This window comes from Mesoplodon bidens, assembly GCF_964165515.1.
Source record: "Mesoplodon bidens genome assembly, chromosome: 19".
NCBI lineage: Eukaryota > Metazoa > Chordata > Mammalia > Artiodactyla > Ziphiidae > Mesoplodon > Mesoplodon bidens.
In genome coordinates this window covers 51,589,218-51,604,517 of record NC_138179.1, presented here as the reverse complement: position 1 = coordinate 51,604,517, position 15,300 = coordinate 51,589,218, and the positions used below count along the sequence as shown (strand labels likewise).

The 15,300-nt window shown below is 54.4% G+C and overlaps 1 protein-coding gene across 3 annotated transcripts in view; it reads right to left on the bottom strand.

The window, feature by feature from the left end:
* ACLY (ATP citrate lyase) overlaps positions 1–15,300 on the bottom strand; it is a 43,007-nt gene that overhangs the window by 16,461 nt on the left and 11,246 nt on the right. For 2 of the 3 annotated variants that reach the window (XM_081220662.1, XM_081220663.1), the window contains exons 8-18: positions 14,672–14,790; positions 13,926–14,062; positions 13,096–13,157; positions 11,182–11,299; positions 9,013–9,167; positions 8,471–8,561; positions 7,355–7,384; positions 4,141–4,282; positions 3,687–3,855; positions 1,825–1,929; positions 427–623 (exon numbers count right to left, since the gene is read on the bottom strand). In XM_081220662.1, coding sequence (XP_081076788.1) covers positions 427–623; positions 1,825–1,929; positions 3,687–3,855; positions 4,141–4,282; positions 7,355–7,384; positions 8,471–8,561; positions 9,013–9,167; positions 11,182–11,299; positions 13,096–13,157; positions 13,926–14,062; positions 14,672–14,790 — 1,325 coding nt within the window. The remainder of the gene's footprint in view (positions 1–426; positions 624–1,824; positions 1,930–3,686; positions 3,856–4,140; positions 4,283–7,354; positions 7,385–8,470; positions 8,562–9,012; positions 9,168–11,181; positions 11,300–13,095; positions 13,158–13,925; positions 14,063–14,671; positions 14,791–15,300) is intronic. The other variant, XM_081220664.1, reaches the window with a different exon arrangement.

Below are 15,300 nucleotides of genomic sequence, written 5' to 3'. Positions count from 1 at the left end.
CAACAACCCCAGGAGGTAGGGACTATGACTTTACCTGTTTGCTACGTGAGGTTGATGGAGGTCTAGGGAGGGTTGGTAACCTGCCCAGGATTGCCCCCACCCCGCCCCCGCAAGCAGGGAAACTGGGATTTGAACCCACAGGGTCTGACTTCAGAAGGAGCCCTGCTAAGCACTGCACTCTGCCGCCACCCTCCGGCCACAACTCAGACAACAAGGCGGATTAATTACCCCCAAGGCCCAAACACCTTGTAAAACACCTTTCTGTGTTTTTCTCTGTATTTTCTGATCTTATGCTCATGTTGGTCCTGAGACGGAGAAGAGATGCCCCATTTTATGGACTTAAGCAACATCCCTGTGTGCCTGGAACTCAGCGGTGGGCGGCGAGCAGAGACAGAGGACCCAGCGCCCTGTCCTTCAGCTGATCACCTGTCCCCGCCGATGGCCACGCCCTCGTAGACGCCATCCGTGGTCCGAGAGATGATATTGTTGAGCTCGTTGGACATGCCGCCCGAACGCGAGACATAGGCCACGCTGCCGGGGCGGTACAGCTTGGAGGCCAGGATGTTGTCCAGCATCCCGCCGGTGTTCCCAATCTTAAAGCACCCGGGCTTGATGCCACCAACCTGCAGGGGCGGAAACCGTGGTCAGGGAGGAGGGCGGGCTGATTGACCATAGAGCTTAGGGGGTGGGGGTGGGGTGGGGGTGTGGTCACAGAGCCTGGAATTACCTGCCCAGCCCACCCTGGCCGGCACCTGTATGTCGGGTTTCCTGCTGAGGAAGACTCTCTTCTCCCCATCAAGAGACATCACACAGAAAAAAGGGAGCCTTATTGGTAAAACGTGGCTTATGACTGCGGATTTGGAGGTGTATACTCAGAGTGAGGTCGCCTCTTTTGCTCCAAAAGGGCAACAGCACCCAGTAAAGGTGTCTGATGCAAGTGTGCACCTCTGCTCAAGATCACCCTCTACCTCCAAGATGACAGGTCCCTTGCTTAGCTCAAAAATCTTATACTTGAGGACATGGGGAGGGGGAAGGGTAAGATGGGACGAAGTGAGAGATTGGCATGGACATATATACACTACCAAACATAAAATAGCTAGCTAGTGGGAAGCAGCTGCATAGCACAGGGAGATCAGCTCGGTGCTTTGTGACCACCTAGAGGGGTGGGATAGGGAGGGTGGGAGGGAGAGGCAAGAGGGAGGGGATATGGGGATACATGTATACATACAACTGATTCACTTTGTGATACAGCAGAAACATGCCATTGTAAAGCAATTATACTCCAACAAAGATGTTAAAAAAAATTCTTAGCTTCAGCCAAATTTTTAATGCAACTAAATAAAAACAAACAACAAAAACAAAAAACATTCACGGGGCAATTTTTTCTTATGTAAAGGCCTTTGGGTCAAAAATAAGGTCCCTAGGTAGATATTTCTTTGGTTTACAGTTGAAGGAATAATCAAAGACCACGCTATGGTTCTCTGAGGGTGGACACTTAAAAAAATCTTGTTAGCCCCTCGAAACTGTAAAGGTGATATGGTCTGCGGAGAGAGCCCTTTAAAAAATTAACTGGAACCGGACAGGGAATTCCCTTGTGGTCCAGTGGTTAGGACTCGGCACTTCCACTGCCAGGGCCTGGGCTCGATCCCTGGTTGGCGAACTAGGATCCTGTAGGCCGCACGGCGCAGCCAGAAAAAAAAAAATTAACTGGAAATGGACAGACTGACTTTCAACGGGTACTCTCTCAATCTTTTCAAACTAGATGGGAGTCAGTAGAGTCAGCAATGAGCTTCCTACGGGCCCAGAAGTGGAAGGGATGCTCACAGTGGCAGGTCCAATGATGGTCACTCCCTTCTGCTCCGCCTTCTTGATCAGCTTCCTCGTGAGGGCCTCGGGGATGCCTTCAGCTATGATGGCGATGGTCCGGATCTAGAGCACGAGGATAGTCCGTTCCCGTTATCATTTCACCACTTGAGATGTCGAGGCAGTGACCGTTCCAGAACCCTTCTCCCAGGGCCCCTTCCAGGAGTAACGATAACAATATGCACCCCCTTCTTCCCACAGGCCTCTGTTCCTACCCTGATCATTCAACCCTCCCCCCAAAGAGAGGCAACCAAAACTGCGCTCCATTGGTTAACACCACAGTGAGTCAGTAACCAAGTGGAACAAATGTTTCTGAAAACTTGCTGTAGTCAAAACTTCTATATTCTCACCTATCCAAAAACTCATGAGACTCAGCCCCACCTGTTTCCCACCTGTCCAGGTGCCGGATCATAAAGCAGCTGTCTAGGGCTATCCCTGCTGTGCCCTCTGAGGCTCTGACTCTACAACCCCACAGGACAAAACCTTGATAGAAACAAGCTGCTTCCACACGTGGACCAGAGAGTGGGCTGAGGGAGAAGCCAGAGGGGGTGGTGGGAAAGATCCAAGGCAAACTTCTTCTATAAAGGGCCAGATAGTGTTTTGGGGTTTGTTGGTCATGTGGTCTCTGTGGTAACGATTAAATTTTGCCTCTGCAGCATAAAAGCAGCCACGGACAATATGTAAATGAGTGAGCATGGCTGTGTTCCAATAAAACTTTATTTACAACAGGCAGGGGGCTGGGCTTGGCCCTTGCACTGTAGTTCACCAACCTCTGTTCTAAACTAGAAAAGCCACTCATTTTTAGCAGACGTGTTTTCTTTTTTGCTTCATCGAGATATCAAAACAAGTTTACTTCAGTCATAAACTGAAGTAAGCCAGTCTGGGATCAGACAATAATTTTGAATAGAAAAATCAGTATCTTAATCCCTAAGGGCTCTTACAAATCAGTAACAAAAAAGATAAACACCTCAAAAGAAAAAAAGGAGGCGAGGCCATGTCACAGAATGCAAATGGCCAATACATATTTTTGAAGCTCATCTTAGTTAATAATCAAAGATATGCAAACTAAATAGAATGCCTATCATTTTGTCAAGTATATACGTCCTTTACGTCCAAGCGTTCAGTGTCGGCAAGGGTACAGAGAAACAGGCATTCTCAAACTAGTGATGGGAGTTTACGTCCCCATTTCTGGACTTTTCTGGAGGGCACCTGGGCAGGATGGATCAAAGGCTTTCAAATCTGCACATTCTGATGCAGCAGTTTGACTTCGAGACATTTACGCTGGGGAACCAATTAAGGATATATGCTCATCATGAGACTTGAAAAAGCGAAAATGACGTTGCTGGTAAGTATTGATGTGGAAAGAGTCACTGAAGGATTATAAAATAGATACAGCGTTATTTATTCCATTTGTTCAAACCCAGAAAAAGGTGTGAATAAGGATGTACTCAAACGTCAGCAACCATATTTCTGGGAAATGAGACTTGAGGTATTTACCCTCTTCTTCTAACTATCAGCATTTAATTCTTTTCTATAATAAATACGTAACAATTTTACAATAAGCAAAAAAAGTGCTTTTGATCCTGTTTTGAAAGCCAGTCTCAGCACAGAGAGGACCTGGTGGAGGCAGACGACCCCAGACTGACTCTCTGCCAGCCTGGGTAAGCAGCCCACCAACCCTTGGTGACCGCCTTGCCTCCTGAAGATCAGGTCTCCAGCCACTATCCCCCAAATCACTGGCCAGTCCCGAGTCCCAAGGCCTTTGTCGCTGCGGACGCCACTCAGGGTGCCCCTGCCTCCCGCCCCAGGGCGCAGTGAGCTACCTGTGCGTGATTCATGGTCTCGATGGTGCTGTCGTAGGCCGAGCGCAAGGAGGCAAAGCTGATCAGCACATCCACCTCCGGGTGCTTCTTCATGGCATCAGCCATGTTCTTGAAGACGGGGATCAGGATCTCCTTGTGACCCCAGTAAAACTTCTGTTTGTGGTCCCCGCTGTGAGGAAGGCAGAGGAGGGGTCAGGACACTCTTAACCTGCCAGGGCTCGGGAGGGGCTTCACCTGGAAGGCAGAAAGGCAGGGTCTGCCTTCAAAGAGTTTAGTCTGTGGGGGAAAAAGATCCCCCAGGAACATCGACCGCCCCCGTCTGGGTTGGGCAGATGCTTCTCGGGCAAAGGGGACAAGCCAGGGCTCGCCCAGCTCTGTGCTGCTGCTGGAGGAGATGGGATGAGGATATCCTGCTAGGCGGCCGCGTCCAGCCTCCCTACTGTGCGCGACTCACGTGAAAGGGTAGACCATGGCAGCCACCGAGGGCTCGTCGCGGGAGCAGACGTAGTCAAAGTCCAGCATGCCCTGCACGGCCCGGGTCTGCATGCCCCACACGATGGCCTTGGTATGGCGGCTGAAGAGGGTGGCGCTCTTTCCTGGGGGGGCAGAGACACAGCGAGTACACCCAGAACACACCCCCCGGGGGCTGCCTGCCAGACCCCTCCACGCCCCACGTCGGCGCCGCGTCAAAACTGCAAAGGAATGTCAAGAAGACGGAACTCTTGACAACGTGGGGGAAGAGGCGCCTAGATTTCTTCTGGAAAGAGGTGGCAGAGAGCGCAAAATGAACTGAGGGAACCTGCCTGGCTGGCAAAGGGCTCAGCAGTGCACAGACAGCAGAATTCCTACAGGACCTGCTCAACTTCACAGGAAAGGTGTGTATATGCAAATGACGGCTTGATCAATTCTTTTTAAAGTCACCAGAAAAAAATGTTAAGCTCTCCCAATTTGGGTGACGGAAAGACTTTTTTTTTTTTAACTTTTTTTTTGGTGGGGGGGCGTGGGCATGCAGGATCTTAGTTCCCCAACCAGAGATTGATTGAACCTGTACCCCCTGCAGTGGAAGCACGGAGTCATTTTGTTTTTTTGGGTTTTTTTTTTTAATTTTATTTATTTGTTATACAGCAGGTTCTTATTAGTTATCTACTTTATACATATTAGTGTATACGTGTCAATCCCAATCTCCCAATTCATCCCACCACCACCCCACCACTGCTTTCCCCCCTTGGTGTCCATACGTTTGTTCTCTACATACGTGTCTCTATTTCTGCCCTGCAAACTGGTTCATCTGTACCATTTTTCTAGGTTCCACATATATGCGTTAATATACGATATTTGTTTTTCTCTTTCTGACTTAGGAAGCATGGAGTCTTAACCACTGGACCACCACGGAAGTCCCCTGGACTTTTTTAAATTAAAGTATAGTTGATTTACAATGATGTATTAATTTCTGCTGTGCAGCAAAGTGGCTCAGTTATACATATATATATTCTTTTCTATATTCTTTTCCACTATGATTTATAAAAGGACACTGAATAGAGTTCCCTGTGCTATACAGCAGGACCCTGTTGTCTACCACCAGACTTCAAACAGCTCCCCAACAATCCTTATCACCTGTGAACTTGGACATCAGCCAGCTCGGGACAGGATCTGAATCCTCTTGATTCTAGGTCAGCGTAGGTCCAATGAAGAGGTCTGCTATAGCCTGATCCTACCTGAGCTTCCACATGACCTTCTCCCCACACCCTCCTCCCAGGTGGCTCTTTCCTGCTCACAGCAGCGTCAGGAAAGGGGTGAGGGGAACAAGAAGAGCTGGCGGAAGTGCATTCCTGAGCTGTCACCCCAGACAGGCAGGTCACCTGACCCTCCTGCTTTCTGCTGGAGAAACGTAGCCCACAGGGGACGTTCTCAGCTCCCCCAAGGAAAATAATGCAGAGAGCTCAGGGGCATTGGTATTAATTAACCTACTGCACTAGCACAGGCTTGGGTAAAAGAGACCAGTTTCCCAAGGCACGTAAGATTCTCATCCCTACGCAGCCTTGCCTCTTCCATCACAGCCATAAGCTTCTCACGACAGAAGGCTCCTGCTGGTGCAAACACCCGGGATTTACCGTGCCCTGGACCCATCTGGGCTCCAACGAGACATGAGCTCACAGAACAAGGGAGGCCACCTAATCCACTTCCCTCACTTCCCAGTCCCAGAAGACTGAAGGCCAGGGTTGCCAAATGATGAAGATTGTAGGTCACCTAGCATCAGAGCCAGGATTCTGTCCTAACCTGAGATTAGGAACTCAACTGTGCAACTGAGGAGGGATATAAAGCCAGCCCGGCCCACCACTCCCCCTCCTCGGGGAGCCCACACCCCCAAGAGTCAGCACGCGCGCATGTGCACATACACCCCTCTGTCCACCCGAGAGGCTACAGAAATCTCGGGACAAGGCCTGGAATCTCTACGAACCCACCCGCACTTCCAGCTCGAAAGGGGGCGGAACTGGAGCTCTCAGAGCACAGAGACGGCAGAGCTGAAGGTGGCGATCCTCAGCCCAGCAGCAGCCCAGGTGGAGGCCCCAGAGAGAACCTGTGCTCCGGGGCTAAGCCCCCACCAGGCTCCTCCACTGGCCCTGCTGTCCAGGCCCAGTCTACCCTCCCTTCCTGATCCACCGCCATCCTTCCTCTCCCACGTCTCGGCACCGCCCAGGACAGTAAGACTAAACCCCACCTCCAGCCTCCGCAGCCAAGAACTCTCACTGAGCGTCTGCCCCCATCCCTTCTGTCCTGCGCAGGGCTCAGCCTCAGGTCTGGTCTTTTAGGCAACAGTGGAAGCTGCCAGAGGTAGGGGAGGAAGGGCTGCTCGACCTTGCCTAGTTACCCCTTTCCTCTTCTTAGCAAGGAGTCAGAGGTCATCATTACGAAACCCCCCTTCCCCAGAGCGGGGGATCTCTCACCGCTGTCAATGCCAAAAAGGTAAATGAAGGCCCTGACACTTTGAACTGATTCACCTATTCACCTCGGGCAATAGACGAACGTGTCCAAGTGTATGTGAACACACACAGAAACTGTCCCCGCTAAACAGTGACCCCACACACCAGACAAAGCCCAGTCCCTCCTCCAGTTTTACTGCACACCCTTCCGGGTCTCTCTCTCTCCTTCTCCATTCTGTCTTCCACCCAAATCCCAGAGAAAGCTAAACTTGTCTCTGGTGCCGGGAGTCTGGGATGAAGTCGGCGGTGGCGAGGCTGAGGTGGGAAAAGAAAACGGGGACATCATGGGATGTAGATGAAAACCAGGTGGTCAGTGGCTCCCCGCCTGGCCCGCTGGCTCTGCCACGCCCCCTTCAGTTTCCATGGCTCCCTCTTTCCCAGGAGGACCCTCCCTGCTCGGCTCCACCCCACTGTCCAAGGCTGTGGGCCTGGCTCTTGCCCCTCCTGCGCTCTCCACCCCCTCCCACGTATGGAGTCACAGCCCCGCGGCAAGGAAAGCGGGGGCGTGAAATAAGCAGGGGTGGGAAAGAAAGGAGAGCGAAGACTAGGACTTGGGGCAGGCCACACCACGGCAGGGACAGAAAGGAGACCAGACAACACTGCAACCCACCGGGGACGGGGAGACAAAGGCGCACCGTAAGACTGTAACCCGCTGACAAGCCACACGTGGAGCTGGGGGCATCCTACCTTGCGGGGATCTTGGACCTGGGACTGAATCTGTCAAAGAAAATGACCAAGGCAACTGAGTGACCCGCTGATGGCTGGAGGCTTTGGAGGGAGCGGGTGGGAACAGGGAGGGGTCCACGGACAAAGCCTTGCAGGGCTGCTGCGCTCACCGTCTCTTGTCTGTTCACAACAGACAGGAGCAAGGCCAACAGAAGAGAGACCCCCGATGAGCAGAGTGGAGGCGAGAAGGGGAGAAGGACCACAGAGCGCAGAGAGGAGCAAAAGCACCGAGGCTCGGAGGGTGGGCTGAACACCAGAGGCCCAGGCCCTGCAGAGGGACAGCGGGCCCGGTCCCACCCTCTCAACCTGTTGTGTCCCTAGGAAGCACAAGGAGATGATTAGGCCGAGGGACTGGACCTGTCATTCTGTGCTGTGGACAAAGCTGCCGGTTTGGGGACTGCAGGGCGGCGGCTTCCAATCTGGAGTGCCTGGAGCCAGCGTCACTATTTCACAAGATGCCTTAAGCACGCTCTGTCCGTCCCAGGAAGGGGCCGCACAGGCCATGTCAGCCCAGCGGTAAGTAACACAGGTTACCTAGTGCTGGTCGCAAGGGCTGGCGGGCAGGGGTCATGTCTCTGATGAATCACAGGAGGGACAGACGAGCAGGCAAAGCACAGACGGGCTGGTAGACAATGTGCGCCCTTGCGGTGGGCTCACCGGAAGGGAATGTCCCGGTAAGAGCCCCAGGACGGCTGGGGGCGTGGGCGCGGGAGTTCTCTGCCGTTCTGAGCTTTGGGCTCCTGCCGTCCACTCAGGACGAGAGTCTGAGGGACCCTGCCCCCACCTGGCATTTCTGTAAGCCTGTCTCCTCCGCAGCCTCCCTGCCCAGCTCACACCCCCCACAGGAGGGGGCGGAGGGGAAGACAATGGGGAGTGGGGTGACCCAGGCGCAGCGTGGGCCCTCAGCACCAGGAGAGCCCACGGGGAAGGCTCCAGCCACCACTTCCTCGTGTCTGTTCCCATCCCAGGCACCATGCCCCAAAGCAAAGCCCAAACCGTTTTCCACCCACCTCTGCTGGCCCAGCGGGGCCCAGGAAGGGAAGGGGACAGGAGGGTCCTGAACCTGCTGGGAGTTACCTAGAGGCACGGCGGGCTTGGCCTTCTTTGCAGGTGCCACCTCATCAGCCCTGGACTCAGAAAAAGACGCCGTCCTGCTGGGGGCTGGAGTCTGGGGGGACAAGGAGAGAGAAACAGTCGCAGGGAACAGCTGGAAGAAAAGCTACCGATCATTAAGGCCCCAAAGAACTCAGGTAACAAGAACTGTGCACAGCTCTGTTCTCTACAAGCTGCTTCCAAAAGGACTATTTTAACAACCCTCCGAGATAGGAATTAGTATTGTCCCCAAGCTATAGGTGAGCAAACTGAGGCTCTTGGCGATACCCACCAAGGTCCCTCCCTTGAACTCAGGTCTGATTAAAAAATCCCTGGTCTTTCCATTACACTACCTTGATAGGGCAGAAAAAACTGGCAGAGATACAGAAACCAACCACATACTACCTTCTCCCCATACCTCCCCAATGCCCCCAAAAAGCTGGGGACTGTGCCCAGGATGGGATGGGATATGAGGGGCGACAAAGATGACTCTGCAGGCTTTACGGCAGAGGAAGACTGACACCTACCGACGTGCTCCCGCTGGCGTTGAGGAGGAAGTTTGCAGTGTGGGCCGCCGTGGGCGGCTGATTGGGGATGGGCCGATGGCCCAGGGCCATGCCCACAATGGCCGTCATGTGAGTCTCGGTGCCAAAGACATGGATGGGGATCCCAGTGGTCTTCCCTGTGAGGGACGGAAAAGCATCCGTGGTTCAAGTCTCCTAAGAAGTGCCTTGGCAAGGAAGGCCACATGACTCTGGCAAGGCCCCTTTAGAGCCCGCCCGATGTCTGGCGCTTTCTGCGCAAGCCCAATTATCCCAGGAGAAGTTGGTGGTCATTATCTTCACCACCAAACAAAACTCTGTAAAGGTCACCTGCCAATAAGAGCAAGAAACAGCCTTACAGACACTCTCCAGTGACCACAGGTATCATGAGAGCCTGCGCCCCTCCCGTTCCCCGGCTCTCCAACCCCCTCCAGATTTGTCGCCCGTGGCCACCACACTGCAGCCACCCAGGCCCGGCCTCTGTTCCCCAACAGCCGGGCTCCTTTCCCCAGGGCTCTGGCCCTGTTCCTTCCTCTGCATGGAGCGGTCACCTGGCTGTCACTCAGCTCAGCTCAAGCGCCACCTCCTGGGAAAGGCCTTCCCTGACCTCGACAATCGCTCCCCCCGACACCGCCCTGCCTGTGGGTCCCCACCAAACAGCCTCTTGTTCCAGCCGCTGTTTACTTGTTCATTGTCCCGTGAGTTTAACGTCCCAGGCATGACTGAGCAACATTCACCGTGCTGTTCCGAGGGCTACGTCCATGGCAGGTCCACGGTTTTAGGTGAAAACGAGGACTTGGTACCACTTCAAGTGATCGAGGTGGGTTAGTGTTTGCCATGGATATCAGATTTGGGAAAATGGGAAGGTGGAAAGGTTCTGTCTCTCCAGTTAGAGGGCGTGATCACCGAGCAGAAGTGTCTCATATCCTCCTCACCCTCACCCCCCCACCCCACACATAACTGCTCTTAGCAACGGGGCTGCGCTGCACTCAACACCAAAGCTGCTGGTTCTATCAGGTCAACTCAGGGAGACCCAATCGTAGTCCTCACTGACGTGACGTGGTCCCCAAGTTCTTGACAGCTCTGAGTCTGAGGTCTCAGGAGCCTGCAGGAGACGCCCAAAATGCAGAAGGAAGAAAGGAAACCAAAATGGACCCACACCCTCTCTGTCCTCAGCTCAGCGAGGGGCAACTCCCTCCGGTTCGATCAATTACCGGACCCCTCCCTCCATCCAGGCCACCAGCGGTCGGGGCCTGGACACTTACCACTGTCTCCCTCCCCCGTCCCCCAGTCCAGGCCACCACTCTGCCCTGGAGGCTGCCGCAGCCTCCTAGGTGGTCCCCCTGCTTTGACCTGGCTGCCCTCCGGTCTTGTCTCCACCCAGCAGCCTAAACAACCTTCTCAAACCTAAGTCAAATGGTGTCACTCCTCTGCTCGGTCTTCCAGCCGCTGCCAGGGTCACAGTCAAGTGCCCACGAGACCTGTTCTAGCCCCGCGCATATCTGCTCCCTCGGCCTCTCTGCCTCCATCCCCGGACTCCCTGCCTTCGCTCTCCCGACCCCAGTCCCTCAGCCCTCCCAGCTGGTCCTACCCCAGGGCCTTGGGACTTGCCCTTTCCTCGGCAGACAGTCACCACTGACTGCTCCCTCCTCCAGGTCTCTGCTCAAATGCCACCTTTCTGGTCAAGCGTTCTCCGATTGCCTCATTTAAGATTGCCTCATTTAAAACTGCCGTGTCCCCTCCCACAGATGCTAGATGCACCGATGTCCCCTCCTTCCCCCTGCTCGTCTTCCTTCATGCCGCCTGACGCTGCAATCACCGCACCGTCCTCAACCGCACGAGGGCTTGCTGCCCGTCATCTATCCCATGTGGCTGTGACTCCAGGGTTCAGCACAGGGCCCGGCACACAGCAGACCTTCCACAATTATTTGCTAGACGAACAGCTGAATGAAAATGCCTTCCTGCCCATTCTGAATTTAGGTTTTGGTCAGGTGCTCTGTGTCAGGAGGGCACAGAACAGCAGCAGAAGCAAGCTGCACCTCCAGAGGTGGGTGGGAAGGCACGGAGGCATTGGAAGGAAGACTGACTCTTTCAGGAATCCCGAGGAGGCGTGACACTCAGGGTGGGAGAGACAGAAAAGGTTCCCCATCTTACCGACTTCTCCCATCACCCGTAAGCCCTCCTGGTAGTTGGGGCCACCTCTTCGGACAAAGATCGTGACCTCGTGCTCCTTCAGGGGGCCCTGGTAATCTCGAATCGCTCTCACGATGCCCTGGAAGCACCGAGGGACAACAGACATGTGACTAGAGTGAACGCAGCCATAAAGCAAGCATTTATAACTACGGGAAACAAATGTCCCAGGGCGTAGATTACAAGGGCTGCTGGGAGTTCCCTGGTGGTCCAGTGGTTAGGATTCAGCGGCTTCACTGCCGCGGCCCAGGTTCAACCCCTAGTCGAGGAACTGAGATTCCACAAGCCGTGCGGCACAGCCAGAAACAAAACAAAACGAAAAAACCAGGGCGGCTTCTCACAAAGCACAGCAGGCCCTGGCACTCAAGAATTTTACACGTGTTGCACACACAAGCGACCCAAAGGCCCAGGACAAGCAACCAGTGTTAATGGTGCTGAGGTGAGAACATGGGGCACCCAGCGGTGACACCCCTCGATGCGCAGGGTGCTGGGCCTCCAACGCCAGCGGGGCTTTGCTGGTCTCTCTTAACCCATCTATAGTTGTTCTTGTTCTCTTATTGCAATTTTGGGGGAAACTCTATACCGAGGTCCTATGCAAGAGTTGTCAGGGTGATCAGGACATAGTCTACTTAAATGTCGAAGTCCTACAAAAGCTTCTTCAAGTGATCTGGGGGAAAAGCATTGCAATGGGTATCAACTGTGGAAACGTGGGAGCATGTACAGGTGTGGACCAGTTTTGTCTCTCCAGATGGAGGGCAAGTTTACTGAGTCTAAGTTCTGTCGCTCACGGCATTTCACGGGAAGCTCTACCCACAGTTCCTGCTCCAGACGTAACCGCCCTTATCGACGGCACTGCCTTTATTACAGGCTGCTCAGAAGTTAAAACAAAGCTGTTGAGATTCACCTGTGTCAGATTTGTTTGTTGAATCAGGTCCAATTAGGGACCTGTTTTAGGCAGGACTGGCGAGGCCTGGTCCTGTCCTGGTCCCCTCCTTCTCGAGAGCTCAGACTTTCAAGACTGACATTTATTTACGCTGCGGTACGCGGGCCTCTCCCATTGCGGAGCACAGGCTCTGGACGCGCAGGCTCAGCGGCCATGGCTCATGGGCCCAGCCGCTCCGCGGCATGTGGGATCTTCCCGGACCGGGGCACGAACCCGCGTCCCCTGCATCGGCAGGCGGACTCTCCACCACTGCACCACCAGGGAAGCCCTACGCATTATTTTCAAAGCTTATGTGGTACTACCAGATGGAAGACACTCTTTTGAAGGGCTTCAGTGAGCACCTGACAGGACGGGATAAGGGGCCTCCTGAGGCGGCCCCCTTGAAGGGGAGGGGTCTCGAGACACGTTAGCTGTCATCCTTCTTGACCGGCAGTCACACTTTCTTTAAACTGGGGCCCACGCCCCTGACCTGTGCACAGGGACCCAGGCTGACGGGCCTCTGGCTGGATGGGCAGGAGCCCCAGGGCATCAGACATTTCCTCATGCCAACCTTTTGGAGAACGGGCAGATGACTGGGAAACAAAACCACTAGGAGGTGCAGAGAAGCCAGAGTCTTACAGTGGAGTGCTGGGAATGAGATCAGTCAAGCCAGTTTTTGAAGGATTGGTCCTGAAAGCGGGGAAGGCAGAAATCCCCCTTCTCCCCACACTTCAGATGGGAGAATTATGGCCCCGCGAGGGTCGGCTGCTTGCCCAGAGACACACAGGTTTGGACCCAGATCCATCCCAGTGTCTTGTGCATCCCTGGGTCAAAAGCCCCTCCCCGGACTGGGTAATTCATGGGAACCTGCTTCTGTCTCAAACCTACTTGCACAGAAACTTCCCTTCCCCGCTCCCAACCACCCCCCCCCGCCACATTCCCCTGCAGCTGGTTACCTTGAATGTGGCGGCCACATTGGTGAAGTTGGCAATGCTGCCTCCGATAATGAGGATCTTGCCTGGGTTTGGAGCAAGAGAAGCCAAAACAGGGTTAGAAAGGTAGACCTGGGCATCATACCAGAAATCCAGCTGAGGGAGTGCTGGCTCCCGAGTGAGCGTCCCCCAGCTGCTAGGAGATACCAGTGCAGAGGCGGGGGGAGCAAGCTGGTCTCTTCTGATGCCTGTTCAGTGTCATCAGCTCAACTCTCCATAACCTATGCCACCAAGCAGGTGGTTAATCCAAGCCCAGAAAATCTCAATTTCTTTTTCTGGCTGCGCCACGCAGCTTGTGGGATCTCACTTCCTGACCAGGGATCAAACCCGGGCCCTTGGCATTGAGAGTGCGGAGTCCCAACCACTGGACAGCCAGGGAATCCTCGAACCCACAGAATCTCTACATCATTCCTAGCTGGCATCTAGAAACCCAGCTTGGCATGTGGATACCCCTGGTGGGAATCTCTTATCTGGCTCAAGGGAAGGGGAATTGGTATCTGTAGTCCCAAAACACAGGACAGGTGATACAGGAAAGCTGGGAATCACACAGCCCAGACAGTAAATGTGTGAGTGAGTCGCTAAGAACCGCGTTCTAGCAGTCAGCAAAAGCATGCCACCACCGCCTCCCCGCGTGCACCTGCTCATAGGGCTTTATATAGGAAACTGAGGTCCAGAAGTTAAATAACTAGTCCCAGGTTGCAAAGGACCAGGAAAACCTTGGTGCCTCACAGCCCAGCCAAAGCTGTTCCCACCGAGGACGCTGGGCTGTCCCGGGGAAGGAGCGCATGTCTCACCATCGGGGTGCTTCTCGCGGGTCATGAGGGAGAGGATCGTCTTGGCGTAGTCATAGGTCTGCTGCTCGCTGGGGGCACCTGAGTACTCCCCGTAGTTCGCTAGCTCGTTGACACCCCCTAGGTCGCAGATGGTATCACTGCCAGGGAGACAAGGAAGTCAGTGCTGGCTCCAGCTTGAGTGGCAGAGGGTGGCGGCCTGGTGCCCGGGAGGCCACGCAGACGCCCCTGAAGGCTTGACGATGGGCAGCCTATGGAACTGACCTCTCGGACCTCAGACCCTCAAGCCCCAAACAAGTCACACTTGAAGGTTAACTGTCCTGCATCAGACTTCCCCGGGGCGGGGGGGCATCCTCCCAGCCCTACCCAACACTTCTACGAAGTGTAAAAGTATGACTATTCATACAGGCACTACGACACCTGGAAGGACACACACCGTGGTGACCGTAGGGGGAGGGGTGGTGACACAGCCAAGCAACATTCACTTTCTGGTTCGTTTTCCGTTATTTGTTGTACTTTTGCATGGAGCACATATCACTAATTATAAGAATTATAACTAATAACTTCATTTTGAAGCAAAGAAGAAGGTTGCAGAGACACTGTGTAGGCCCCTCTGGGATGCCCCCCGAGTTCTGCTCTGCACCGAGGGGGGAAACTGGAGACCCCGAGGCGAAGCGACTTGATCCAGGCCACACGTGGGAAGCCTAGGTGGACCCGGCCGCCATCCCCTCAGCAGCCCTCTCAGTCACCTGTACACGACAGAGGCGCCACCTCCGGCCACCATGGTCCAGATCCTCCCCTTGGGGTTCAGCAAGGTCAGCTTCAAGCTTGCCCCACTTTTGGCGTCCAGGTCTGCGATGTAGGCTTCCTAGGGGCCAGACAGCAACAGGTGGGCCCTGGGGGCACACCCTTCACCAGGTCACAGATCCCAGGACCCCTCCCCTTCTCCTGGAGTCATATGAAGAGGTCCTCCATTGCCTTTGCAACGTCAGGGAGAAGGGGTTGTGCAGGGCCTCATGTGCCTGGGACAAAACGTGATGCCGTCTCCAAGTACCAAAACCACCCACAGCCAGTCACCGCCTGGAGACAAACTTCCCAACTCCTTTCTCTCAGACTTCAAGTCCTTGGCTCTCTGCCCAAGTCCCGGGCCTCGCTATGTCACTCTACTTCTAGCATGGCCCCCACTCCCAGCATCTGCCTGCCTAGCTCATCCCCCAAGGCCCCATCCCTCCCCCCAGCCCAGCCTCTTCCCTTGACCTGGGTTCTGCCACACACGCCTGATCCTGTGGCGAGGACCTCTCAGAGGATGGGGTGGGAAGGAGCAATTAAAATTCTCAGCAAGCGGCCGAGAGAACTACCTTCCTGACAGGATTCGGGG